The sequence below is a fragment of the Sitodiplosis mosellana genome, unplaced genomic scaffold (genome assembly GCF_009176505.1).
Source record: "Sitodiplosis mosellana isolate CC-2019 unplaced genomic scaffold, AAFC_SMos_1.0 Smas_scaffold_39, whole genome shotgun sequence".
In the NCBI taxonomy this organism is placed as follows: Eukaryota; Metazoa; Arthropoda; class Insecta; order Diptera; family Cecidomyiidae; genus Sitodiplosis; species Sitodiplosis mosellana.
In genome coordinates this window covers 2,428-26,364 of record NW_022595281.1, presented here as the reverse complement: position 1 = coordinate 26,364, position 23,937 = coordinate 2,428, and the positions used below count along the sequence as shown (strand labels likewise).

Below are 23,937 nucleotides of genomic sequence, written 5' to 3'. Positions count from 1 at the left end.
GAAAAATGATTTAAGTCGAAATGTTGCGATATGAATTGGCTTCCGAAAACTCTGTCATCAAAATTTTGATATGGGGCTTGCTTCACCAATTTCTATGGTACCCATGTCGTTTTTTTAGACAAAACCTATTTTTTTGAGGTATATTTTTCGAAACTGGCTGGACATTTCAGATGAGGGACAACTTTTTTTTTTGAAGCAGTCTAATGCACATGCATGTGTGTTATATTATAACGTATTCTCATTTCGTTGAACCCACTGACATGTGATCTTTTCATTAACATCTCATTTGAGCGCTAAATATAAACGAGGAGATAATAGGCTCAGCGAATACTAATGTGTGCACTGTAAACACAACATGCTGTAGAGTCATCACGTCTAAAATTGAGACAGCTATATCACACGATTATACGGTCGGAGTGTATTGCCATAAACACAACAAGTGGGTTTGTCTTCCGTTGTTCCAAACATGTATTGATCACGCTACGCTCAGATATGCTACTAAATGAATTATGTTTCTTCTCTTACAGCTCAATGCCGTTGTGCCTACCTATTCTACGTGTTTAAATTACAATGACAATAATCTTTCATGAATAAGAGTTCAAAACGAAAAAAATAAGAGGGGATATCACTTCCAATTGAATGAACCGGATTAAAAGAATGCTTGTGTACAAACGCACCTATACACACACACATTCATACAAACAATGGCACTGATTTAGCTATTGAAACGATTGTGTTTGTTATTCGTTTGTTACCTGTGCGCTGGAACGATGAAATACACGGCACTCCCATTATTTTTCAACAATCGAATATTTTTGGGACTAAGGTAACATGGATGGAAGATAAGATAACATATGAATGAATGAAAGAAGTACACATAAATTGTTGACATTCACCTTTTTTATTCTCAAACTTGTCAGTTCACATTCTTGATTAAGTTCCAGTGGAAGAGAAAAAACTTACGGACAAATGGATAAAGTGGTGATTTTTTGGCTTATCTGCTTGTGATGTTCGATAAATTACATATTTTCGAAAAAATCCAATTGATGCCCATGAGAATGACATCAACTTCACGAATGAAAAGTTCATAAATAAAAACAATGACCTTGAAAAGCACATCAGTAATCGGTTATTGCATATCTTCAGGCGAATTCGAAAGTTCTCTTATATTTTGCAAAGTGTTTTTTTTTTTATTTCAAAACGTTTACATTTCTCTTGTTTTTTTATTTATTTAATCATAAATTTGCATGTAATCAATGGATTTTCAATCCTTTGTAGAGCATGTTTAAAGCCTCACCCAACCAAGCTGAGTAGTGTATTACGATCAATACCTAGATCGCACTGTGGCCATTTATCACATGGAAAATTTGTTGGGCCAAAGACATATGCATGAAAACAGCCCCAGCCATAAATTAGAAAATTTCCATGAGCACAACGACAATCGGGAGCAATACCAACTGATCCCGGTGGACATGAACGACCGGAATAGCTGATAGGTTTGCAGAATCTCGTCTCAACATCATACGCTCTATCGAATTTTTGGCCACAGTAACATTTTGGGTGAATCCCCGTTCCATTGCCGCACTCAATGTAACATTCGTTAATGTAAGCACTATAGATATGATCGTTTTCGGTGCAAGTGCAATCTGGAAAACGACCTATATCAAAAATTAGATGATGACAAAGAGAAAGAAATGAATAAATTTTCTTATGAGAAATTCAATAATAATAATAATATGTTTTTTAACCTGCTGAATTTTCAGGGCATTCACGACAAATTTTCCAAGGTGGAACGAAGACCGCAGTTTCATTTTGACAACGACAATTGGGAAATTGGCCAGTTGTTCCTTCCGGACAGCCGATACATTTATTCTTCTTAGTGTCATAGAAAAGTGGATCTTCACAGACGCAATTTGGATACTTGCCGGTGCTTTAGTGTAGAATGTAAATACAAAGATTAAAATAATGTAACGAATGTCAAAGTTGAAAACAAAAATGAATCAATTTTCATTTTGGCAGTATGTACAGTATGCCTTAAAGGTGATAACATACTTGTTCATACACAAAATGATGACATCAAATGAATTGACAATAAACGATATACCTCTTCTTAGGGCAGGCACGGCATCGGTTGATTTCCTTCAAGTATGTTGCTTGTCCTTCGCACTTGCATTCTCCATATAATCCGCTTGCATTCGGAGGACATCGACGACAGTACAGCCCATCAAACACTTTTCCTTCTTCGCACGTGCAATTTGGAAATACTTCATTTGGATTGGGACAGTGCGAACAGTATGGATCTGAATCTAAAGCCTAAGGATATGTGAAAATTGAACTGATATGAAACAAAATTTCCGCTCAAAAAGTAAATGTAAAATTTACCGCTAATTTTGATACAGAATGTGAGTTTGTTTCTCGTTTAGAATTTGATTTTGACTCAGATTCCTCCTCTTTTTCTTCTTCTTCCATTTCCAAATATCCATCGAGTTCATCAACTCTTTCGTATGGATCATCAAAATAACCGGATTTAAAAACTACATTTGGATTTGAAATAAAAAAAAGGGAAAATATGTTGATACCTCAAGCAGTTGATATAATACTAAACCGAGTATAGTTGAATAACTATCTTCTGTTATTTAGAAGGTGTTGCTGCAAATTGGTTATACATACTGTTTCCATTCTTGCAATGGCAGTCGTAATCAGTTCCATACGTGCTTGGTGGACACTCGGTGTAGATGTTTTGATATTCACCAAATGTGGCATTAGGATTGGTTGCACTTTTGCAGTTTGGATATAAAAAATCTGGTTTACTGCCTGGTGGACAGCGTTTGCACACGAAAAATGCTGTAATTCAAATCAATCATCGATTCAATACCTGACTTTCGATGAAGTTATCATATTAAATAGACCAAAATTCGATGTAACTTTCTAACGTTTTGCTCCATTTAATTTGAAGTACTTACTTTTGCTGAAGCCAGCTAGCGCATCGTCACATTTGCAATTCGGAAAGCGGCCCGTGCTGTTTTCAGGGCAAACGCGACCGCACACATTGAAGTAATCGTTGTACTCGAAGTTCTTTTCGGTGCATTTGCAGTTTGGATACACTGAATCGGCCGTTGTATTGGGAGGACAAATTGGATTTGGACACGAGTTCGTTTTGTTATCATATTCATCACCGAATCGACACTTACAGTCTGGATATTTGCCTTGACTTATTATTGATGGACATATGGTCGTACATTTCTGTTGAGCGAACGACCAACCAATGTTTTCTCCGGTACAATTACATTTTGGGAAATAGCTTTCAAATCGATTAGCGCAACCTTCAAACGATTGAACAAAATCGACACCAAGAAAAATGCACAGCACAAAAATGACACCGTAGAACCTCTGTAAATGATACAAACTAATGATTTTATAAGGTAACAATTGGCAAGTTGAAAAAATATTCACCATATTTTTAGCAATGACCGTCTCAGCCATAGGACAATTATCAACTGATCGGAGGCCAGAACAGAAAATGAAATGACACTGAAGAGTCTTTCGTGAAGATGATAATTAAGCTTAACTCCATTATGCATATGATTCAGCGTGTAAAACCCGAATTCAACACTTTTTTTGGCTATAAAAAACGTGCTAATTAAATCAAATTGAACCGGTCATGTAGGATAACATGAATTCGGAACATACAGCTGCGTGACCACGAAGTTGATGTAGTACAAATAAACAAATACGAAACAGGTTAATACAGATCAAAACAATCTGTTTACGATTAAAATATACTTTTAGCCGGCGCAAGATAGCGGTGGCGCCTAAATAAGATGTATTAGCAATTTGTGACATTTTTAAGAACTATCAATACTTGTTGTTGTTGTCATGAATTTTGCAACAACAAGAAGTATTGATAGTTCCTAGACTTGCCGCAGACTCTATTTAGGCGCCACCGCTACTCACTGTCACGTCAAATACATTGGTAAGAACCAAGAGAAGCACAGGTCGGATTAAAATGAAAAAGAAAAAATTGACTTTCTTATGAATGATCCATTGAAAACGAATGAAGAAAAAAAAATTGTATGAACTTGAACTGACATGAGTTGCACAAGAGTCTCTATATTCTTTGATGTCAGGTGTTTACAAACATTTTACAGTGAATTGAATACAAGTACAAGTTATAGTATGAGATCAATATATAAAACCAGCTTACCGTAACAGATGATCAAATGATTTTTATCACAAAAGCTTCGAAACGATTTATCAACTACGTAGTACGCTAGTTTCGTTGTCTTTTTATGCGCGCTAAGTACCGAATAAAAATACACAACATATAAATGCAATTTATATGGATATGTATAATCTATCTCTGGTTATTTTCGAATGGAGTTCCCATGAAGAAAAAAAAAGACCGTTCTTGAGTTTTTAGTTATTTAATCTATTTTGTTGTTCCACAACAAACTATTTTTTGGCGCACTACATGAAATGTATTTCATCAAAGTAACTTTGAAGTAATATATTTATTTTCAAAATGAATTACAAGATCTTGGTTTTTTTTTCTTTTGTGAAATATACTGCCTTTGGTTTAAATTAAATAAATAATATGAGCATAGAATCTAAAATCACTTTAATTCTGTTCAAGACTCAGAAAAATACTATACGAAAAATTAATGTAATTTTTAAAAAACATTCGATAATAAAAATTTGATTGGCGCTTTGAGATGTTGTGCACTTATTTTTTGTCGTTAGTGCACCTGTTTTAAATTAAATAAAAAATATGAGCATAAAATTCAAATTCACCATAATTTGTTTCATCACTCAAAAAGTATCTAGAAAAAAAAAGCAGATTAGTAGCTCTACATTTCATGTAGTGCTAAAAATGAATCATTAAATTTTGTGATGACAGAGTTCTGACACTTTAATTTACAGTCATATAGATAGAAATTACAATGAAAATTGAATTGAAAGAAAAAAGATAATTGTATATAGCCAGTGGAAGCTGATGGTAATATGTCTTATGGCTGAAAATTCATTGACGAAGCTTTTGATTTCACCTCCAGCTGCGATCAAATTGATTGCTAGTTTTTGTTCTTTGGTTGATTTTTTTCAGCCTCTTGCAGAATTTTGGCGATTTCAACTCTGCCCATTACTATGATACAGCTTAAATATAAAGAAGGACGCAAATGAGTGGATTCTCCCTTACAATATAAATGCGTAGTTCAATTTCTTCAATAGCGAGCGACTTTCGGTGTTCTTTGTGGCTCGCGTCAATTGAAGATAATAAAATATTCATCTTATGAATGACTTCGCTTCGACTTCCCAAAATTGAATATCTGTCTGTATTGTCATCAAATCGATAAAATATTTATAAGGATTAGAATAACTTTATTAGAAACAATTTGTTGCAGCCATAGGTTAGATTCATTGACAATTATTTTAAGCATTTCAATGCGAAATGTGTGTATGTCTTATATTTCAAAAATTCCCCATAAAATTTAGATAATATTATTGAATTAAATAATTTATGGTTATCCGCTAGACATACGAATAGAAACAGAAAACACGAAAATAAGATAGTATTTCAAACGTTTGAAAAATTAATTACGACAGTCAGAACAAACTGCATTTTTAAAATCCTTCTCGACGCCGCGAGAAATCAAACGGCACGCATAACAACAAAGCCATGAATTAAAAATGTGGCCGAATACTCGTGACATACATACAGACCTGCAGTTTAGCTGATGTCTATCCCCTTTCGATAGATATATCGGTAACCGGATTTGCTATATGAAACACAATCGGAACTCATTTAAAAAAAACTTGTCCATATTATCACGACACAGCGAATATGTTTCATGGATTTCTCATATGCATTTTAAATGGAATTTTCCAAATCTTTACCTGCATTTTTGATGATGTCTCTCTCATTTTCCACTATAATTCATTTGGCACTCAGTACCAACTAGCAATGGGCAATCAACATCGCTCACGTATATAAACTACAATTATTTTTTCAGTTAAAGCTTGACTGCCAATTATGAAACATTATCAAGTCACAATGGAGAACATCCACTGAAGAAAAGCTATTAAATATCAAAGCAGTTCAATGCAGTAATCAAACCGAACCAATTTAATTTGAGTAAAGGGTAAAATTCCCAAGCAATTGAACATTCCCAGGGTTATTGATGTTTGTCGGTGTGTTTTGAAATCGAAATGAGGACAATTTTGAACGATTTAAATGACATTGGAATTTTACTTGTGACTAGAACTGTACAAAAGGATCTTCTTTGCTAAAGCAAAGTAATTAAACGACATCAGGAGAACTAAAAAGAAAAAAAATGGCAAAATTCAAAGTGCTGAAGCATAATCAAGAGTTGATGGCTTTGTTGGGTATTCATTCGCATCGTTTAACCGAACCAACTAATGAGTTCTTCAAATTACCGGTGACCTATCTGGTGCTGTTCATTTTATGCACATTTTCCATCACATCATGTGCTATGTTTGCATACAAGAATTTTTCACAGTTTGGTGCTGCTCTAGAAGCGATTTATATCATGATTGCCGGAGTCCAGTGTGGCGGTATGTGTCCATCCTGCACCCTCAATAGATTTTTTTACTTCGATCGCTTTTGCGATTGATTGCAATCAATGATTTAGCTTATTTTTCATCTCATTGAACTTTGGCATGTTCCTAATGTTCAGGTATGTACTTGAGTGTCGGATTGAAAATGAAGCAAGTGAAATTGTTGCAACAAAAACTGCAAGAGATTGTCGATGAAGGTAATTTTTTGGTATTTCTGATGCAATTTTCCATTCATTTAGTTCAATATCACAACCGACGCAAAGCTTTTGTACTCATTTTTTCTAGATATACTTTCGAAAGTTTTAATTTTTTGTTCCGTAACTTCAGGACATACGTTCGATGTGGCTGAGCTGTATTGGAACACCGAGAGAAAGTGTCGACAATACACCAAAACGATGGTCTACAGTTATGTAATGTTCATTGAAGGGCTTTTGTTGACTAAATTCGTGCAGTCCATTTATTTCGTGTTTTTGGCAAACTCTGATCCAACTTCGATCGCTTTGCCATATTATATGGTGGTTCCTTTTGATACCACAACCCTCTGCGGATGGTATTTATTGTGGTTCATTCAATGTGTAATGTCATTCAATTACTCAATGGGCGTCATATCAACGACATCATTCTTTTTGTGTTGCTGCATTTACATCGATAGTATTCGAAAGCACATGGAACTGATATTTGCCTCTCTAAAGCAAAATATTGATCAAATCCGGCAGGTGAAGAAACGAACCGCTTACCACAAACTCCGTCGAGATATTCAAGAGAATCTTCACCAAGCCATTGATTTGCATGTTAAAGTCATAGAGTGAGTACAGATTTTTTGCCGTTCACTAGTAAATTTTGCGGAAAGAGAAACTAGAGCTAAGGAGATTTTCTTCGACAGCATTTTCAGAATGGTAGCCGATATAAATGGTGGAACAATCTTTTCTCTTCTCCCGGTGAACGCAGTGTTTCTGGCCATATCAATGTATCGAATGGAGAACGTATGTGTTTTTAGTTTTGAATGTGTTTTTTTGAAATCGAAAGCCTTTCTAATTTTACCTATTTTCATTGGATCTTCTTTCAGTTAGAACTAAATTTGATTTCGTTTGCCCAAGACATTCTGTATATTGTATCGTCTTTGTGCTGGCCATACGTTTTCTGCCGTTTCGCGACACATGTTACCGATCAAATGGTTTCAATCGGTCGCATTGCCTATGAAGTCAACTGGTACGATAGCCCGGTTGTGTGGCAAAAATACCTTATCTTGATCATTTCTCGATCGCAGCAAAAAGTCTATTTCACCGGTTTCAACCTAATTACTTGTACATTGGAAACTTTTGCAAAGGTTACATTTTCATTGGTACAAATTCGATGATGGCATTCTCAACTCCAAGTTATTTATTTTGCAGATACTCCACTCATCCTGCTCTTACTACTTGATTTTTAGACGAATTTCACAAGAATAATCTTATTATGAAATACCAAAATGGCGAAACGTTACGACTACGCGTACCACGACGTTTAGTAATTTTCTTTTTTTCCTAAACGTAGTGGTACGCGTAGTCTGTACGCTTCACTTCTTTGTGAAATATGCACTAAATTGTGACGACAATCCATGTAGTGTACGTTTAAATATGAAATTAAACAAACAAGCTCGAAAAACCATAATTTTAGTTGTTTCTAGATTTCCTAAAAGATGACCGTTGTTCAAGTGGACCGTTGAGAAACAAACGAAAAATAGTGTTGCGAGATGACATATCTGATTTTATGAAAAAGTTCAATTCCGATTATTAAGCATTTCAGAACAAAATTTCCAATTTATCATTCCGATTGGATTCAATACCGATTTCTATGAGTAAAGATTCCCCTAAATTCTTTGTGAATACCGACACTAGCGGACACTAAGTATAATTAATATTAAAACAAAGCTCATATTTCCTTGAAAAAAATTGTTGAGAACTTATATTTTAACCCAATCTATGTTGAATCGAATCGAAAACAACTGCATAATTGAAACGAAAAGTTCATGTAAAAGTAAGTTTCGTAACACTGCTTAATGTTCAAATAATAATTTATCGTTTTTTTTTCTCATTTAACAGCAAATCAAAGCATCTTGCTCGTACTATTTATTATTCAGAAAATTTGCACAGCGTTGAATTTGCGCAGATATGAGATTCCCATATAACCTATCTTGCTTTCGCTCTGAGCGTGTAGCATATATATGCCGTTATTTCTCGCGGCCTCAAAAAGGACATAGACAGAGCCGTCTTAGATTTGGTATTGATTCAATATAAAGTGAAAGTTTGAGGGGAAAAATTCAAGTTCTCTTTTGATAGGCCATGTGTATTGAGGATCCGAGTGACGTTTCTCATTTTTTCAAATATTTTCTTTCCAATAATTATTATGTTCTTATTGAAAAATTATGTTGTAAAATAGGTTCCAGAGATGCATGCACGTTGCACGGTGTACGTTGAAATAGCACATTTCTGTGCTGTGCCGCTTACGCGTAAAGTCTGTGCAAAATTTTTGTCTCTCTGTACAACACTTATTTGCATCAAATTGTAAACTATTTGAGCGCACACTATCCATGGCTATATGATAAATTACCATTTCAGTATTTGCAAGTTTTTAAGAATCTATGTCAGTGCTGTCCAACTTGTTTTCTGCTGTGGCCAAAATAGTGGCCCTGAGATCGAGCCGGTGGCCACTTTTTCAATCAATGAGAAAAAACCCAAAAATGTCGTAAAACATTTGATGTTTCTTTATTCAATCATTAATGAGATCGTCGACAACTTTTATTTTCGGTCAATTCAGTTAAATTGGGCTTGGATTCACAAAGTTTGCAACGAATTTCCGATTCTAAATTTTCCTGAGATAATGCACTGCGGAGTTTGTATTTGCATTGTGTAAGGCTGGAAAATGTGCTCTCACAAACATATGTTGAGCCGAACATACAAAGAAATCTTGGTAAAATATTTTTGAGCACCAAAAAGTTACAATTTAATAGCAATCGCTTCCACAATGCATCACTCATTTCATTTGGAAAATGAGTTTCTTCATTTATTAGCGAAATATCAAACTCCAAGTGAGTTTTTTTTGTATTGAAAAGATCGAACAAATTTTGAAATTTCATTTTGATTGAAAAGAAATGGATTTTTCAAAAACTTGAATGCCAAATGAAATTTTTTTAAATCCGAAAATCGTGAATCGAGTGCTTTAATCAAAATATTGAGATACTGAAAAAAATGTCTGTGTCGTAGCCGAGCTCGAATTCTTCACTGAATTGGTTTGAATGAAAGCGAATGACGAACTCGACAGCATTGTTACATAAACAAGTCTCGACAAGATTCATCGACCGAATCCAATCAAAACAAATTTGCTTGCATACAAAATTATTGCTTATTACACACTTTTGATGAAAAATTGAAATGAAGCTACAAACGAAAAAACAGCACGGTTTTTATCAAATGTTTATGTTAAATAGAGCGTTATTGAGAATTTTACAGTAGCGAATTTATTTCTATTGCTGCTCTTTGTTCGGTTCAGTTTATCAAATTGATGTTAAATCATTGAAAATTAAATATGATATATCATGGAAATCAAATCTTCTCGTGGCCACTTGAAATTGTCTCGGTGGCCAAATGTGGCCCAGTGGCCACCATGTTGGACAGCACTGATCTATGTGTTGTTTGACAAATAAAGAATGTATGTAAAGTATTTAAATAAATAATATGTATGAAAGGTTCGGATGAGTGCGCTTGTTCCTTGTTTAAAATTCAACGCATATGACCAAGACAACCAAATATACTCACGGGCAACCTTTGAATATTTACGAAAAGTTTTTCACACATATTCTTAGAAAATAGAGTTGCAACCTATTTGAATTGCCTTATTAAAAACTTTTCCATACAGTAATTTGAAATGAGACTTTTTTGGTGCCCAAAAAAGTTTGGTGCTCTGAAAAGTGCTTTACTGTGCCGATAGAAGAGGTGTCTTTAAAATCAAATTCAAAATATCAATAGCTAATTTACCACAAAAACTGCAATCGAAAGTGATTTTAAAGGAATAACTCTTGGTATTTCATGTTGAAAAGTTGAACAAAAACTGTACATTGGATAATATAGTAGTTAGTATGCTTGTAACATGATAGAAATCCAACCATAATTTCTAATGAACAGATATAATATTCTTGATCGTTATTTTTCATAGATATTGATAAGAGAGACTTCTGGAAATCAAGCGGCAAGTGAGCTCGTAACAATCATATAATAACAATATATTGAACATATGTACGATCCCATGCCTTTTCAATAATTTTTTCTCAACATCAAAATTGGGTAATTTAAAACATTTACAGTAAAATAATCCTATATATTAATAATAGGATGATTAAAACCACATTATGACAGCCGAGTTACGAGCGCCATCGAACTGTGCTTGCCTAAAAGAATGAGATATAAATACATTACACAAACAAAGTTATTGATTTTTTTTTTCATATATTTACCATTGGAGTTCTTCTATTACTAATAGTAAGCCTATTGTTGGCTCCATTTTCAAGGGGAATTTTCAACATTTCATGCCGACCTGAACAGAGAAATGAAACGGTTTTGACTTTTTGCCTGGATATTTGATGAATTTTCGTTGGAATTACCAAACGAGGCAGCCACTTTTATAGGAGTCCATCCGTTTGCATCCTTGAAATTTACATTCGCACCATGATCAATCAGAATTTTCACCATTTCATCACGACCTGTGCAAAGAAATAAATAACGTTTGATTGTCCGCATTTTTTATGTAATTCTTTTGCAATTACCACGCCAGGCAGCCACATGCAAGGGAGTTCGTCCTTTTTCATCTTTAAAATTCACATTTGGCGCGAATTGACCAATGAGAATTTTCACCGTTTCTTCGTGACCTAACCTCTCCTTTTTTATTTTCTCTGGTTTATATCCATACCATTTATGCGAAGAAAATCTTCAATTCGACTACGATCTGATAATATAGGCTTAAATTTAGAATTTAAATGAATTTCACATGTTCACAGCATTCGTTTACCAATACTGGGGAAATCTTCTAATCGGTATAAGTATTTCTTAGATAATGACCAATGTAACCAATCTGTGTTACGATGCTCATTCAAAAGGGCGAACAGCTGTTTCAAATCGAATCAATCAAAAGATCTTTAAAGAAGAATTCTACACAGGATTTAACAAGTTTTAAATTTTTTTTACCTTATTCAACGTATTCTTCTCATGCATGTCCACCGGGTTTGAAACATTATTTAATTGCTTTTCATACCAGTTGTGAATGTGTGCCACTTTGTTTCGTTCGAATGTTCTGCCATTGTTTTACAAATAAATTAGCGCGTACCCAAATGAACGCTGTACAAAGTGCCACAGACTCAGTCACAGAGATGCATGCATACACAGTGTACTTTTGAATGAAACAGCATGTCTATGTGCTTTGCCGTTCTCGCGTATTATGTGAATGCATCTCTGTGACTGAGTCTGTGGAAGTCTGTAAAGCGTTCATATGGGTATGAACTGATATAAAATATAAAGTCAGCGAAATAAAATTGAAATGCTTACCTCCGTTTTAAATTGTATACTTCATTACTGGGAGTTTCTGTATCTGAAAAATTTTATGGGTTTTTATTAGCATTGAAACATTATTTTACATTGAAAAATAATTTTAAAAAGTGAAAGTACCACTTCTAATCCGTTCTAGTTTAACTCCGAGAATGTTCGGAAAGAAAATTACATTCCAGCCCAGACTGTCGGTGTTGTTAAAATTATTTCTAAGTTCCGAATAAGCCTCAGCGTTAAGATGAGAGAGCTAAATCTCCTTCAAATGAATGTCGTTGATCAAATCCATTATGGTTGAACATTTCAAATTTGATGCGAATTCAATTTCAAGAAAGCGCAACTGTGGCAGCACCTTTCTTATTTTCGGCACAATTTGATCGCTTATCATTGTTGGTTTTACGCTTAACGACAAGTGACGAACTTGGCCATTTTTCATTAAAAATTCTTGATGCCATGAATCCGGTAAAATGAACAGATCCATGGTGATTTTCTGAAGTTGTCCAAAGTCAAATGGAAAACGCATGTCATGAACGGTGGTGATTTCAAATTCTTGCAACTGTTTAAAAACATACGGACGACCGTAACTGAAAGTACTGAAAGAGAATTAATTTTTAAAATGGTACCTTTCTATTCTTAGTTCCATGGCAAAGTCAAAAGAAACGTAACAAAGTACGAGACTTCTTATGCTTCAAAATTGGACTATGCGCTAAACAATAAATTGATTACCCGGTCATGGCAGGTTTTGAGACTCCTTCCAATGACAACTGCTTGAGGTGGGAAAATCGATCACTAATGAAACTCAACAGCGCTGACGTCGATTCACCCCATAATGTTATGTTCTGTAGGTGTTCCTGGTTCATGTTCAATGACTGCCTTATGTCGGGCTCATTGAATATTGCACCATTTTTATCGAAGCAAACTTTGAGCTCTCTCAAATTTTGAAAATTTGTTTTGATGATACTTGGATCATTGATCGCAGTGAGCGTGCTGCTAAATTCCAATGTCTGAACATTCGAAAAGTTTCTCTTGAATGCTTCAGCAACATTTTGGCCAATTCTTCCGCTTTTGAATTGTACGCGTTCGATTACTGGGAATTCTTTTGTAAAAGAGTTGATTTCATCGCCTTCGAGGTCATAAAATTCAATTTCTTTCAAATTCCACCAGCAATTTTCACTAATCGCAGCATATATGGATGGCTGGATTTCATTGACGCTTCTACAATAGATTCGCAAGTGTTGTATTTGAGTGCCGTAGTTCTTCAGGAACTTGATGTTGGGCATTAAATCTTGGACAATTGTATATAATAGTTTTTCATGCGGTGGAATCTCCTGATCGGGACCCATGAACAGAAATTTGTCATCCAAATGCCATTTTTTAACCGTTTCAGCCACTAACTATTTTTTTGGGATGGAAAAGTTGATTTCATTCGATTTTTAATTATAATTAAATGATTATTTAATTTAATTGTTTCAAATATTCATTCAATTGATTGATTAGTTGGGTCATTATTTGATTTCCAACATCATCATAGTCATCCTTTTACTTCGATCCTTGTAATGCACTAAATTTTCTTCAAATACTTTGTTCTAGAGTCAACTTACCTCTTCTGGGTCATTAATTTCGCGAATCATGTTTTCTAATTTCCTGGGCCTGACTTCCGATCCGGAATTCCGTTGAACAAAAGTCAATGGTGTTTTATTAACTGAAAAGGAGTTTGGCTGCTCTGCATCGTTTGTAGGCGTGGCGTTATTCATTGTTATTTTATTGGTACTTTCATGTGCAGTCGTCAATTTTTCGCTGTCATTTGATTGTAATACTTTTTTTGATGACGGTACAAGACTGATGTCCGGCATCGTCGTTTCCAGTGCGTCATGATCTTGATGGGGACCGTCCGGATTTGTGTCATCTAACTTATTGGAAACACTTGCCTTTGGTTGGATTTCAGGTTTTGATGACGAAGCAACATTGCTTTCTTCTCGATCTGATTCTAATGTACCTGGTGTATCCTCTTCGGTAGTCTTCTCAGGACTTGGATCAAATTTCATTTGCTTTGATTGATCGTTTAATTCGTTGATGCATCTTTTGATGGTGTCACTGAATCTCTTTGCCGAATCGGTTTCTTCGAACCGAATCATTAGACTCTCGAATTGATCATTTTTTTGTTCTTCCGCAATATTCTGGCCTTCCAAAACAAATCCCCTTTTGCTCCATTCCATTGGATTGATTTTTAAATCAAGGGTTAATTTCATGTTCAAAACCAACTTGTGAATTCGGTCACAACGCAACAACAAACGATATGAATGATTGACTGGATGATACAACACTTTGAATTCGCCAAAACCTTTAGGCTGAAAGATGAAATAAATATTAATTTCGTCAAAATTTCAAATTATCAACTTCAAATAATTACAATTTTTTTGTCTGAATCGAACCTATAGAGAATGACTTGTTCTCCAAATAGTTTCTTTTCGTGTCCTCCACCGCCGTTCACTACAATTGGCATTGAACCATTCGAATCGGAGTTGTCAACTTCTGTGTCATTCTCACCATTCACTGTATCATTCTCACAACGTTTTGCAATTCGACATTTGTGTGTGACTGATTGGAAATACTATAGTCTGATTGTGTCACCATTGTCGATGGCGATGCAGAACCGCTATCTTCAATTGCGTCTGACTATTTGGGAGGAGACATGAATAAAGTGTTTATATTTGTCCAACTAAACGAAATATTTGATAAGACCAAAACTGAAATGATCTAGGTTAAACGGGCGATAAAGAATAAATCGCTTGATTCCACACTTGTCCCATTCTATTACTCACTTTGACTGGATCATCGATTTTTACGGTTATTCCCTCTGCTATTTGTTCCACGATGCATTCACCATCTGACCGACTATTATCTCGATCTGGTTCCGATGTAAATGTTGCATCATTTCTGGTCTCACCGGTATTCATGCTCAATGTATTTCCAGGATATGTGTCCAATTTCATTTGCTTTGATCGATCGTTTAATTCGTTGAGGCATGTTTTGATGGTATCATTGAATTTCTTCACCGAATCTGTTTTTTTGAACCGAATCTTTAGACTCTCGAATTGACCATTTTTTTGTTCCTCCGCAAAATTCTGGCCTTCCAAAACAAAAGTCCTTTCGTCCCATTCCATTGGATTGATTTGTAAATCAATGGTTAATTTCATGTTCAAAACCAACTTGTGAATTCGGTCACAACGCAACAACAAACGATATGAATGATTGCCTGGATTATACAACACTTTGAATTCGCCGGCACCTAGCTTTTCCCACTAAACAATGAAACAAAAAACATTAATTTCGTCCAAATATAATTTCCTCAAAATTGTGAATTATCAATTTCAAATGATTACATTCTTATCTGAATCGAATTTATAGAGGGTGGCTCGGCCAAACATTTTTTCTTCGTGTTCTTCCATTTTTTGTAATATTTTTCTTCTACTTTCTCACACTTTTAACTAACATCTCGCACACTATAATAATCTTCTGAAAGTTCTCCTCAATGCTCCTGCATGTGCAAATGCACGCCGAGTTGGAACTATAGCTGCGGTAGTTGGTTATGTAACCAAAGTTAATCCAGAATGAATTTTTCGTTCGTGATTTGGAGTTTGGTGCCTCGCTTCAAGTTCAGTATCACTAAGTGATTCATTTTATTGTCAACGGTTTTTATACTGTAGTTTTATCGTTGCAATCAATATATCCCTTATCAGTACTTGAATTGTGCATGTGATTTTATCGCAGCAATCGTTTGAAATCGATCGATAAGATTTGTCACGCTCATTGCAGTAGAGAAGCACTAATGGTTCCATATCGCCAACTTGCAATATAAATGCATTTCATATGTGTATTCTTTTTTTTTCATTCGAAGAAGTGAACACCGTCGCGTGAAAAGTCAATAGAGACAATTTAAACACGTACTGTGATTATTCTGAACCGACACATGGAAACCTATGTAAGCAAACTATTCTCGGAAATTCCGAGTCGTAATATTGAGGTACGTTACGCCGCCCCCCCCCCCAAATTTAATGCTGGGATGCGACCGGCACCATTAATTAGTGCTAAATTAGTGCTGGCGAATGGTACCATCGGTTAATTTTATGCTGCGATAGGGAGCTAGCACTAATTGAAAAATGTGTAAAAACTCGATTTTTGGTACTTCTACAGGGCAGCTACCCGAAAATGAGACTTTTTTGTACTGTGACCGGGCTATAAAATTAGTGCTAGATTAGTGCTGGCAAATGCCGTTCCCAGATCCAAAAAATGTTCAAAGGGGACCGAGCACTAATTGTAAAAGTGTTTGAAAAGTCGATTTTTGGCACTTTTACAGGGGACCTACCCGAAAATGAAACTTTTTTGTACTGTGACTGGGCTATAAAATTAGTGCTGGCAAATGCCATTCCCAGATCCAAAAAAACTTTACTGGGGACCGAGCACTAATTGTAGAAGTGTACGAAAAATCGATTTTTGGCACATTTCCTTGGCAAGTTGTATAAATTGTATTTACCTGCACAAAAAGTCATCGATTATTCCGTGTTCTTCGCATTGTTACTTTTCCGCACGACCATGTTGTGAGTAAAAGTATTGTAATCACTCCAGAACCTAGGTACCCCGAAAAACCATTTTTCTATCCATTTTCGACACCAAAAATCGCGATACAGTGGTTATTTTACTATGTTAATGTGGGTGTGTCGTACCCTGTACGCTGTACGCTGTACGCTGTACGCAAAAATTTGTTAGCACGATTGCTCAAATACCAGAATAGGAAATGAAATTCTGCAAGTATCAAACGTTTGTATCAATATCGAGAAGATATGCTGAAGAGAGAACTTAATAAGGTATATTGTCAAATAACTACCAAAGATACTCCATACACAATAGTGAAAATTTACATTCTACTAGGCTTTTGTTGGTTTCAAACATGAACTGTCTACACCAGCGCCAGGCGTTGCGACGGGTAACTGGGGATGTGGTGTTTTTAATGGTGACAAACGTTTGGAAGCAATTCTTCAATTGATGGCTTGCATTGTTAACGATCGCCCATTAGTCTATTTCACCTTCGGGGATGAGAAATTTTCCAATGAATTGGTCGCATTCCACAAATATTTGACAGGGAGCAAAATCACAATTGGTAAAAAAAAGAAATGAAAGAGACATTTCAAGGTGTACTTACGTTAAAGTATCTTTATTTTTATTCTTGTATGAATCTCTCATCGCTGTTCAGCCGAGTTATGGGACCTTTTGAAAGGGTATGTAAAGTCAAAATACAAAGAGCCTCTATATGAATTCATCAAAAGTGGCTACGAAAAGTCTATGTAAGTGACCAACTTATCATCATTCCACACACGCTCCACAATGAAGTAAAAAAATTCAATTATTCACATTTAGGAAGAAAACGCCAAAAAAGACTTCAAATTCAAATAAACTAGATCAATTTTGTTCAATGTTTAAATGGCATTTTAATGTGCACATGGCAAAGACAGCTGATGTAGCTAATAAGTCAGATGATGCAGATGATTGAAACCGTTATTTCCTATATTTTTAGGCCCTGAAGAAGAGTCGCAGATGACTTGGAATGTCTGCATTTATTTCAAATAAATTATCGATTGGAACAAAGACCGAATTGGCTTTCATTTCAAAATCAATTCTTTTCTTAATATTCTTGATTTAATGAGATGAAATAAAATTTTAGCGATAATATGAAAAACGTACACCACGGAAGACCTTTGAGCTTTTGACCAGAACAAACGCCATCTAACGATGGCATTATAACTAGTTTGACCGTATTTAGATAGTAAAGCTTGAACGAAAATTCAATGCTAGGTAAAAACTTCTTGAAAAGTGCTTGATAAACTTAATAAAATAAATACATTTTTCGATCTTTGACACAAACGGAACAAGCTTTTTCTCAGTATTAGTGATATTTTTCTCGAATCTGTGCCATAGATTTTTTACCACTACGAAGAATTTATTTCATGGAAACAAAAAGTTGGCTGTGTTGGTACGAAATGCGACAGTGACAGAATTTTTTTCTTTTTTATGTGATTTGTATCGGATTGTAAGTATTTCTTTACGTGAGTGTTCATTGGAATTTCAAACTAATTGAGGAGCTGTCTATATTTCTATGGAAAGTGTTACTGAGTATGGATATGATTTTGCATGAGATTCGCTTGTAATTTTTTTAAGGGAATGCGTAGATTTGTATCAATATCATCGTATCCTACCTATACCTTATTGAGTGATGTAAAGTAAATGTGATACCGTATATCCTTGCTATTGAACAAAGCAACGCCACCATGGCATGTGAGCCTGAATGTAACGTAAAGGTATGAGTCATGTCGTTTGATCATTCAAATTCTAATTTACATCATGTAAGCGACGGTTGATCTGTGGTCAAATTTGGGTCGACTTTGAAACGGAATGTGTTTTGTGCATGCAGCGAAGATGTAACATTTTTTAAATTTGAACAGCCACATGCCATAATAACACCACTCAATCCTTAAAGAGTGAAACATAATTGAAACAATGGCTATGCCGCAGGCTAGTTTTAGTCGATAATTTATTTATTTCTGGTTGCGACGTTTCGGACACACTCGGTGTTCCATTATCAAGCACTACAAAATCAAAAAAAAGTGTATAAGTAAACAATATAAACAAAACATTCTGTTCATCACAGACTCACAGTTAGAATGCGTTTTTACGCAAAATTGAAATTCTCTCTTAACGCGAACATTTCGATCACGTTCGGTGTAAATCACAGGAAATTGGTTTTAAAAATACAAAATACTTAAATGTTTAAATGTTTAAATAGTGAAAAAAGTAAAACTAATTGGAATTGAACAGTCAATATAAATGAATGTGAATCATTCTCCTTCTTCTTCGTCTATCGGTTGTGTGACAGTCATTGGATTCGCCGCATTACTGTTGGTGTTGACATTTCGCCGTTGAGATTGTGTGTTTCGGGCTTTAACACTTTGAAGTACCGATGCGTATGTTTTTGAGATGCCTTGAACATCTCTTCGTAAATTCATTGAATCGTTGCAATAAATATGAAGACTTTCGTTGACTAGTCGCCTTGATAAAAATTGCTCAGTATCAAGAATTGAAACATTCTCAAAATCCGGTTGGTGGCCGGTATTTTCCGCATGGATCGTTAGTGCTGTTTTGTTGTCATCACTTTTCTCATCAGGCGCAACGGGTTTAACGTAATCGGGTGTTATGTGCTTGGTGCTCGTTTTGTGTGCATACATACGGACTCGAACGCGATTTTTTGTTTGTCCGACGTAGTTCTTTGAGCACGGTTCATTCTCTTTTCCACGGCAGGGGATTTTGTAGACAGCGTTTATTTGGTCGGGTGTTTCAATCTTTTGTTTGAGTTTTGTGAACACCGTCTCGCCCAACTGATTCATCGGTTTGAATGCGAGCTCTAAGTGTTCGTTCTTCCCTTTAAACACTTGTTTAATGTCTTCAGAAATCACCGGGAAATACGAAAATCTTTTTCTTCGAATCGGTTCCGATGTTCGCTGTGATGGCGTTTGCGGCGGTCGGTTCTGATTCCGAATGAACTTGTTGAGTTGTGCTTTGATTACACGCATTGGATATGCGTTCTCACGTAGGATGCTGATGATTTTTTCGATGTTTTTTTGCTTGAATTCGTCGTCCACAATCGATAAAACTCGACTGAAGAAACCATATGCAACTGCTTCCTTTTGTTTCAATGTTGGGATTGAAAATTCAAAATGCGATTTGCGGCTGTTGGTTTCTGGTACCAATCAACTTTGATGTCGTTGTTGTCACCGCGTTGAATCAGCAAATCAAGGTACGGGAGGGTTCCATTTGTTTCTTTTTCGACCGTAAAGACGATTTTCTGTGGGAAAACAGCGTTCAATTTACTCACAAATTCGTCAAGTTTGTTGCGAGGAATTATTACAAAAATGTCATCGACATATTTCATTAGCATTTTTGGTGTCCAATCGAGGGTGTCAAGCACTTGGTCGATGATCTCTGTTCCGTCGATTTGCTGGTAATACATGTCACCGTAGGCAAAGACAGCTGCTTCAAGCAGTACGAATTCAAGCAATTCAACGAAGATCTTTTTCGACATAGCCGTTTTTCTGTACAACTTTCTCCATTTTTTCATTATCAAATCGATGGTTTGCCGGATCGGTATACTCGGGAAAAGTGAAACGATATCCAGCGATACGATGATGTCATTTTCGTCAAGTGTTATCGTCCTCAATTTCTCTTTCACCTGCTGTGAATTCTTTACATCGTATTTGTCATGAATGATGTTACGGAAAAAAGAATCAAGCCAAATTGATAGAGCTGAAGCTGGGCTGTTTGTTGTTGAATTCACGAGACGTAGTGGATGACCCGGTTTATGCAATTTGGGGAAAGCATAAATTCTCGAGATTTGTGTGTTATTCTTTTTCATCCTTGCTCTCTGCTTCCAATCAATGTCACCGCATTCGTTGAGTGTCTCGATAATTTCATTCGCTCGTTTTTCGAGTCGAACTAGAGGCGATCGTCTGCCTAGGCATTTGTATGTCATTTTATCATCGAGAAGTTGCTGCATTTTTGCCTCGTATTCGGTTTTGTTCATAGCCACCAGAAACATATTTACCTTTTAAATTTTTGCATTGAATTTGTAGTTTAAAGAAGGTGATGAAAGTATAAATGTAAACATCTGATATTTTCAATGGAAAATATTTGTGTGAAACGCGAAATTAAACACACGCGCACAGCTGGAATTGTAATTCCATCAATTGTTTGACATTGTTATCTTGAAAAATGTGTGCGATAATATTTTGTGGGCTTTAATTGGAATCGTCATTGTACGTGGATTGAATCATACAGTGTGTTGCCCACCGATGTGGCCACACTTGAAAAGTATATAAGAGGATGCGTTCGATTCGCATGTCCATCAAACAGTTCTTACCAAGTGATACGTTCATAGTAAACTTTCAATAGTTCGAAGCTAGAAAAATGCTGAGTCGAAGTTCTTTCACACTGCTGCTCATTGGCTTGATGGTATCCGAGGTGAGTCGACAATTTCAGTCGATTTTTTTTAAATTTTTCATGTTTGATACTTTTCGTGGACAATTTGTGATAATTTTTTCTGAAATAATTTAAAAAATGAAAAGTATCCTTTTTTCAAGTTCTTAAATTGAAAAAATTCTTCTATTCCAAAAAAAATGTCCACCGGAAACTTTTATTTTTATTAAAAACAGTTGAAAACTGTTATTAATACATAATGTATTAATTAATCTCATCCGTTGTTTCCATTCCAAATGTATCACTTTGATTCTATTTCCACAGTTCTTAATCGTGGATGTGAGCGGAGCACCACCCGGGAGGAACGGTAAGATTGAAGTTTCATTTATTTTTCCAGTTTAACTCTTAAATTCCACATACAAAGCACATTGTAACGAAGAAATGGGAACCTCATTTATGCTAAACTTTTCATACATATTTTAGTAAACGAAAAAGACATGTATGGAGAGACAGCTCTGCATAGAGCTGCTTTTGCTGGTAATTTTGGACATTTTTTTTATAAAAAAGAATGTTTTGTTCAATCCGTTTCATTGATCTATGAATATTTTTCATATTCTTTCAGGCAAAGTGAAGGAAGCTGAAAACCTCATCGCTGGAGGAGCCGACCTCAAAATTGTAAATAATTTTAATGAGACAGCTCTGCATTATGCTGCTAAGAAAGGTAACGTTGAATACTTATTGTTATTGAATAAAAGATTGACCTGATTTTATCCCATCGATCGGTGTTATTGTTCAGGTCATGAGAGTGTCGCCGAGCTTCTCATCCGCAAAGGAGCCAATCTTCATAGTGAAACTAATACGAAAGAGACACCTCTTCATTGTGCTGCTTCCCATGGTAATTTTGAATACTCTTTTCGAGTACTATGCGCATTAGTATTGCTTAGCAGCAAGCATTGAATATGCTTTGGCCAATAGACAAGCATATTGCGATGCAACTGCCACGCACACAATTATCATGCAAACAAACGTCGCATATACAGCCATCGCAACCAACTCACACACAAAACCGACTAACATACATACACGGGTGTCAGAGTTGTGTGTGATGTCTGCTACACTTCGTCAGTGCAGCCTTGACTTTTTTTTTTCACTAAATGGGAAATTGGTTTAATTTTTTCATTGATCCGTATCATTTTAGGTCACGGAGGTGTCACTGATGTACTTCTCAAGAATGGAGCCAACGCTGATATTAGAAATAAATTGAATAACACAGCTCTTCATTTAGCTGCTGACTATGGTAATGTTGAATACTTGTTTTCATCAAATAAAAGATTGATTTGATCTTTTCCATCGATCTGAATTATTTTTCAGGTCACAAAAATGTCGCCGAGGTTCTCCTCAACAAAGGCGCCAGTATGGATATCAAGAATCATTTAAAAAATACACCTCTTCATTTGGCAGCTATGAATGGTAATTTTGAATACTATTTTCGAGTAATATGCGCATCAGTATTGCTTAGCAGCAAGCATTGAATATGCTTCGGCCAATAGACAAGCATATGGCGATACAATTGCCGCGCACACAACTATCGTGCAAACAAACGTCGCAAATTTTTTCCATGTTGAGTCAAAGTCATGCTTAAGTACTTAAGGAAATGCCATTTTGGGTCGATACAGAGCTCTGATGGTGTGCAAAAATTCAGAGACCGGCTGGAATGGCATGCACAAATTACGCACAAATTATTGGGCCTGGCGTGAGCCATGAAAAAGCGATATTTCCTATAGTTAACTTATATTCACCCCACCCATTTTTTTGGCCAAATATGTACTTTGGGCGGTTTGTAATTATTTGACCACATATCGCAAATCCGAAGGCATATTCATTATGCACAAATTATGCACAAAATAATTGCATATTCGAACATGCGAAAAAATGCTGCCCTGTCGAGTGGTGAAAATGGCATTTCACCACAGAAAGTAGACTCAAAATTAGAGCATTTTTTGTCTTTTTTGGATCGTACAAATGCATGCACATATTTGTAGGGGTCATGCACAAATTATCTACGCAATCAGACGAGTGATTTTCAAACCTTGTCCGGCTGGGTAGGGGGGGCCAAAAGTCGCATATACAGCCATCGCAACCAACTCACACACAAAACCGACTAGCATACATACACGGGTGTCAGAGTTGTGTGTGATGTCTACTACACTTCGTCAGTGCAGCCTTGACTGTTTTTCACTAAATGGGGAATTGGTTTAATTTTTTCATCGATCTGAATTATTTTTCAGGTCACAAGAGCGTCACTGAAGTTCTCAGCCGTAGAGCAAACGATCTTAATATTAAAAATAATTTTCATAAGACACCTCTTCATTTGGCATCTATGAATGGTAAGGTTGACTAAATCAGATATCCCGTCGATCTCTTTCATTGATCCGTATTATTTTAGGTCACGGACGTGTCGCTGATGTACTTCTCAAGAATGGAGCTAATGCTGATATTGGAGATTTTTCGAATTCCACAGCTCTTCATTTTGCTGTATTCAAAGGTAATGATGAGTATTTATTTTCGCTGAATAAAAAAAATTGGTTTGATCTTTTTCATCGATCCGATTTTTTTTCCAGGTCACAAAAATGTCGCGGAGGTTCTCCTCAACAGAGGCGCCAATATGGATATCATGAATCATGTTAATCATACACCTCTTCATTATGCTGCTATACATGGTAATGTTGAATAAGTATTTTCACAAAATAAAGAATCGGTTTGATCTTTTTCA

The 23,937-nt window shown here is 35.7% G+C and overlaps 6 protein-coding genes and 1 long non-coding RNA gene across 7 annotated transcripts; 2 read left to right on the top strand and 5 right to left on the bottom strand.

Moving 5' to 3' along the window:
* Positions 1–1,159: 1,159 nt before the first annotated feature.
* LOC129569691 (uncharacterized) lies at positions 1,160–3,599 on the bottom strand. Its single transcript, XM_055448799.1, has 7 exons — positions 3,454–3,599; positions 2,964–3,390; positions 2,671–2,844; positions 2,383–2,534; positions 2,105–2,313; positions 1,749–1,930; positions 1,160–1,658 (listed from the first exon to the last, which is right to left on the bottom strand). Exons 1-7 carry the CDS (start codon positions 3,481–3,483, stop codon positions 1,294–1,296), a joined length of 1,539 nt encoding a protein of 512 aa, XP_055304774.1. The 5' UTR covers positions 3,484–3,599; the 3' UTR covers positions 1,160–1,293.
* A 2,730-nt stretch (positions 3,600–6,329) lies between these two features.
* On the top strand, positions 6,330–7,930 carry LOC129569707 (odorant receptor 67a-like). Its single transcript, XM_055448837.1, has 5 exons — positions 6,330–6,570; positions 6,693–6,770; positions 6,901–7,378; positions 7,457–7,556; positions 7,640–7,930. The coding sequence occupies exons 1-5, from the start codon at positions 6,330–6,332 to the stop codon at positions 7,928–7,930; spliced, it is 1,188 nt and encodes a 395-aa protein (XP_055304812.1).
* Positions 7,931–8,983: 1,053 nt separating this feature from the next.
* Positions 8,984–13,907, bottom strand: LOC129569711 (uncharacterized). Its single transcript, XM_055448840.1, has 10 exons — positions 13,745–13,907; positions 12,870–13,537; positions 12,267–12,736; positions 12,147–12,189; positions 11,790–11,895; positions 11,614–11,710; positions 11,372–11,550; positions 11,210–11,308; positions 11,063–11,142; positions 8,984–10,996 (listed from the first exon to the last, which is right to left on the bottom strand). Exons 1-3 carry the CDS (start codon positions 13,895–13,897, stop codon positions 12,394–12,396), a joined length of 1,164 nt encoding a protein of 387 aa, XP_055304815.1. The 5' UTR covers positions 13,898–13,907; the 3' UTR covers positions 8,984–10,996; positions 11,063–11,142; positions 11,210–11,308; positions 11,372–11,550; positions 11,614–11,710; positions 11,790–11,895; positions 12,147–12,189; positions 12,267–12,393.
* Positions 11,133–11,816, bottom strand: LOC129569706 (26S proteasome non-ATPase regulatory subunit 10-like). Its single transcript, XM_055448836.1, has 4 exons — positions 11,790–11,816; positions 11,614–11,710; positions 11,372–11,497; positions 11,133–11,308 (listed from the first exon to the last, which is right to left on the bottom strand). The coding sequence occupies exons 1-4, from the start codon at positions 11,814–11,816 to the stop codon at positions 11,133–11,135; spliced, it is 426 nt and encodes a 141-aa protein (XP_055304811.1).
* A 53-nt stretch (positions 13,908–13,960) lies between the features above and the next one.
* On the bottom strand, positions 13,961–15,811 carry LOC129569710 (E3 SUMO-protein ligase RanBP2-like). The gene is made up of 4 exons (XM_055448839.1): positions 15,527–15,811; positions 14,966–15,445; positions 14,554–14,819; positions 13,961–14,491 (listed from the first exon to the last, which is right to left on the bottom strand). Exons 1-3 carry the CDS (start codon positions 15,590–15,592, stop codon positions 14,694–14,696), a joined length of 672 nt encoding a protein of 223 aa, XP_055304814.1. The 5' UTR covers positions 15,593–15,811; the 3' UTR covers positions 13,961–14,491; positions 14,554–14,693.
* A 1,156-nt stretch (positions 15,812–16,967) lies between these two features.
* LOC129569709 (uncharacterized) lies at positions 16,968–17,788 on the top strand. Its single transcript, XR_008688069.1, has 2 exons — positions 16,968–17,008; positions 17,073–17,788. It is a non-coding gene; the product is annotated as an uncharacterized LOC129569709 (long non-coding RNA).
* Positions 17,789–19,884: 2,096 nt separating this feature from the next.
* Positions 19,885–20,787, bottom strand: LOC129569719 (uncharacterized). The gene has a single exon (XM_055448849.1). The coding sequence runs from the start codon at positions 20,785–20,787 to the stop codon at positions 19,885–19,887; it is 903 nt and encodes a 300-aa protein (XP_055304824.1).
* Positions 20,788–23,937: the final 3,150 nt, after the last annotated feature.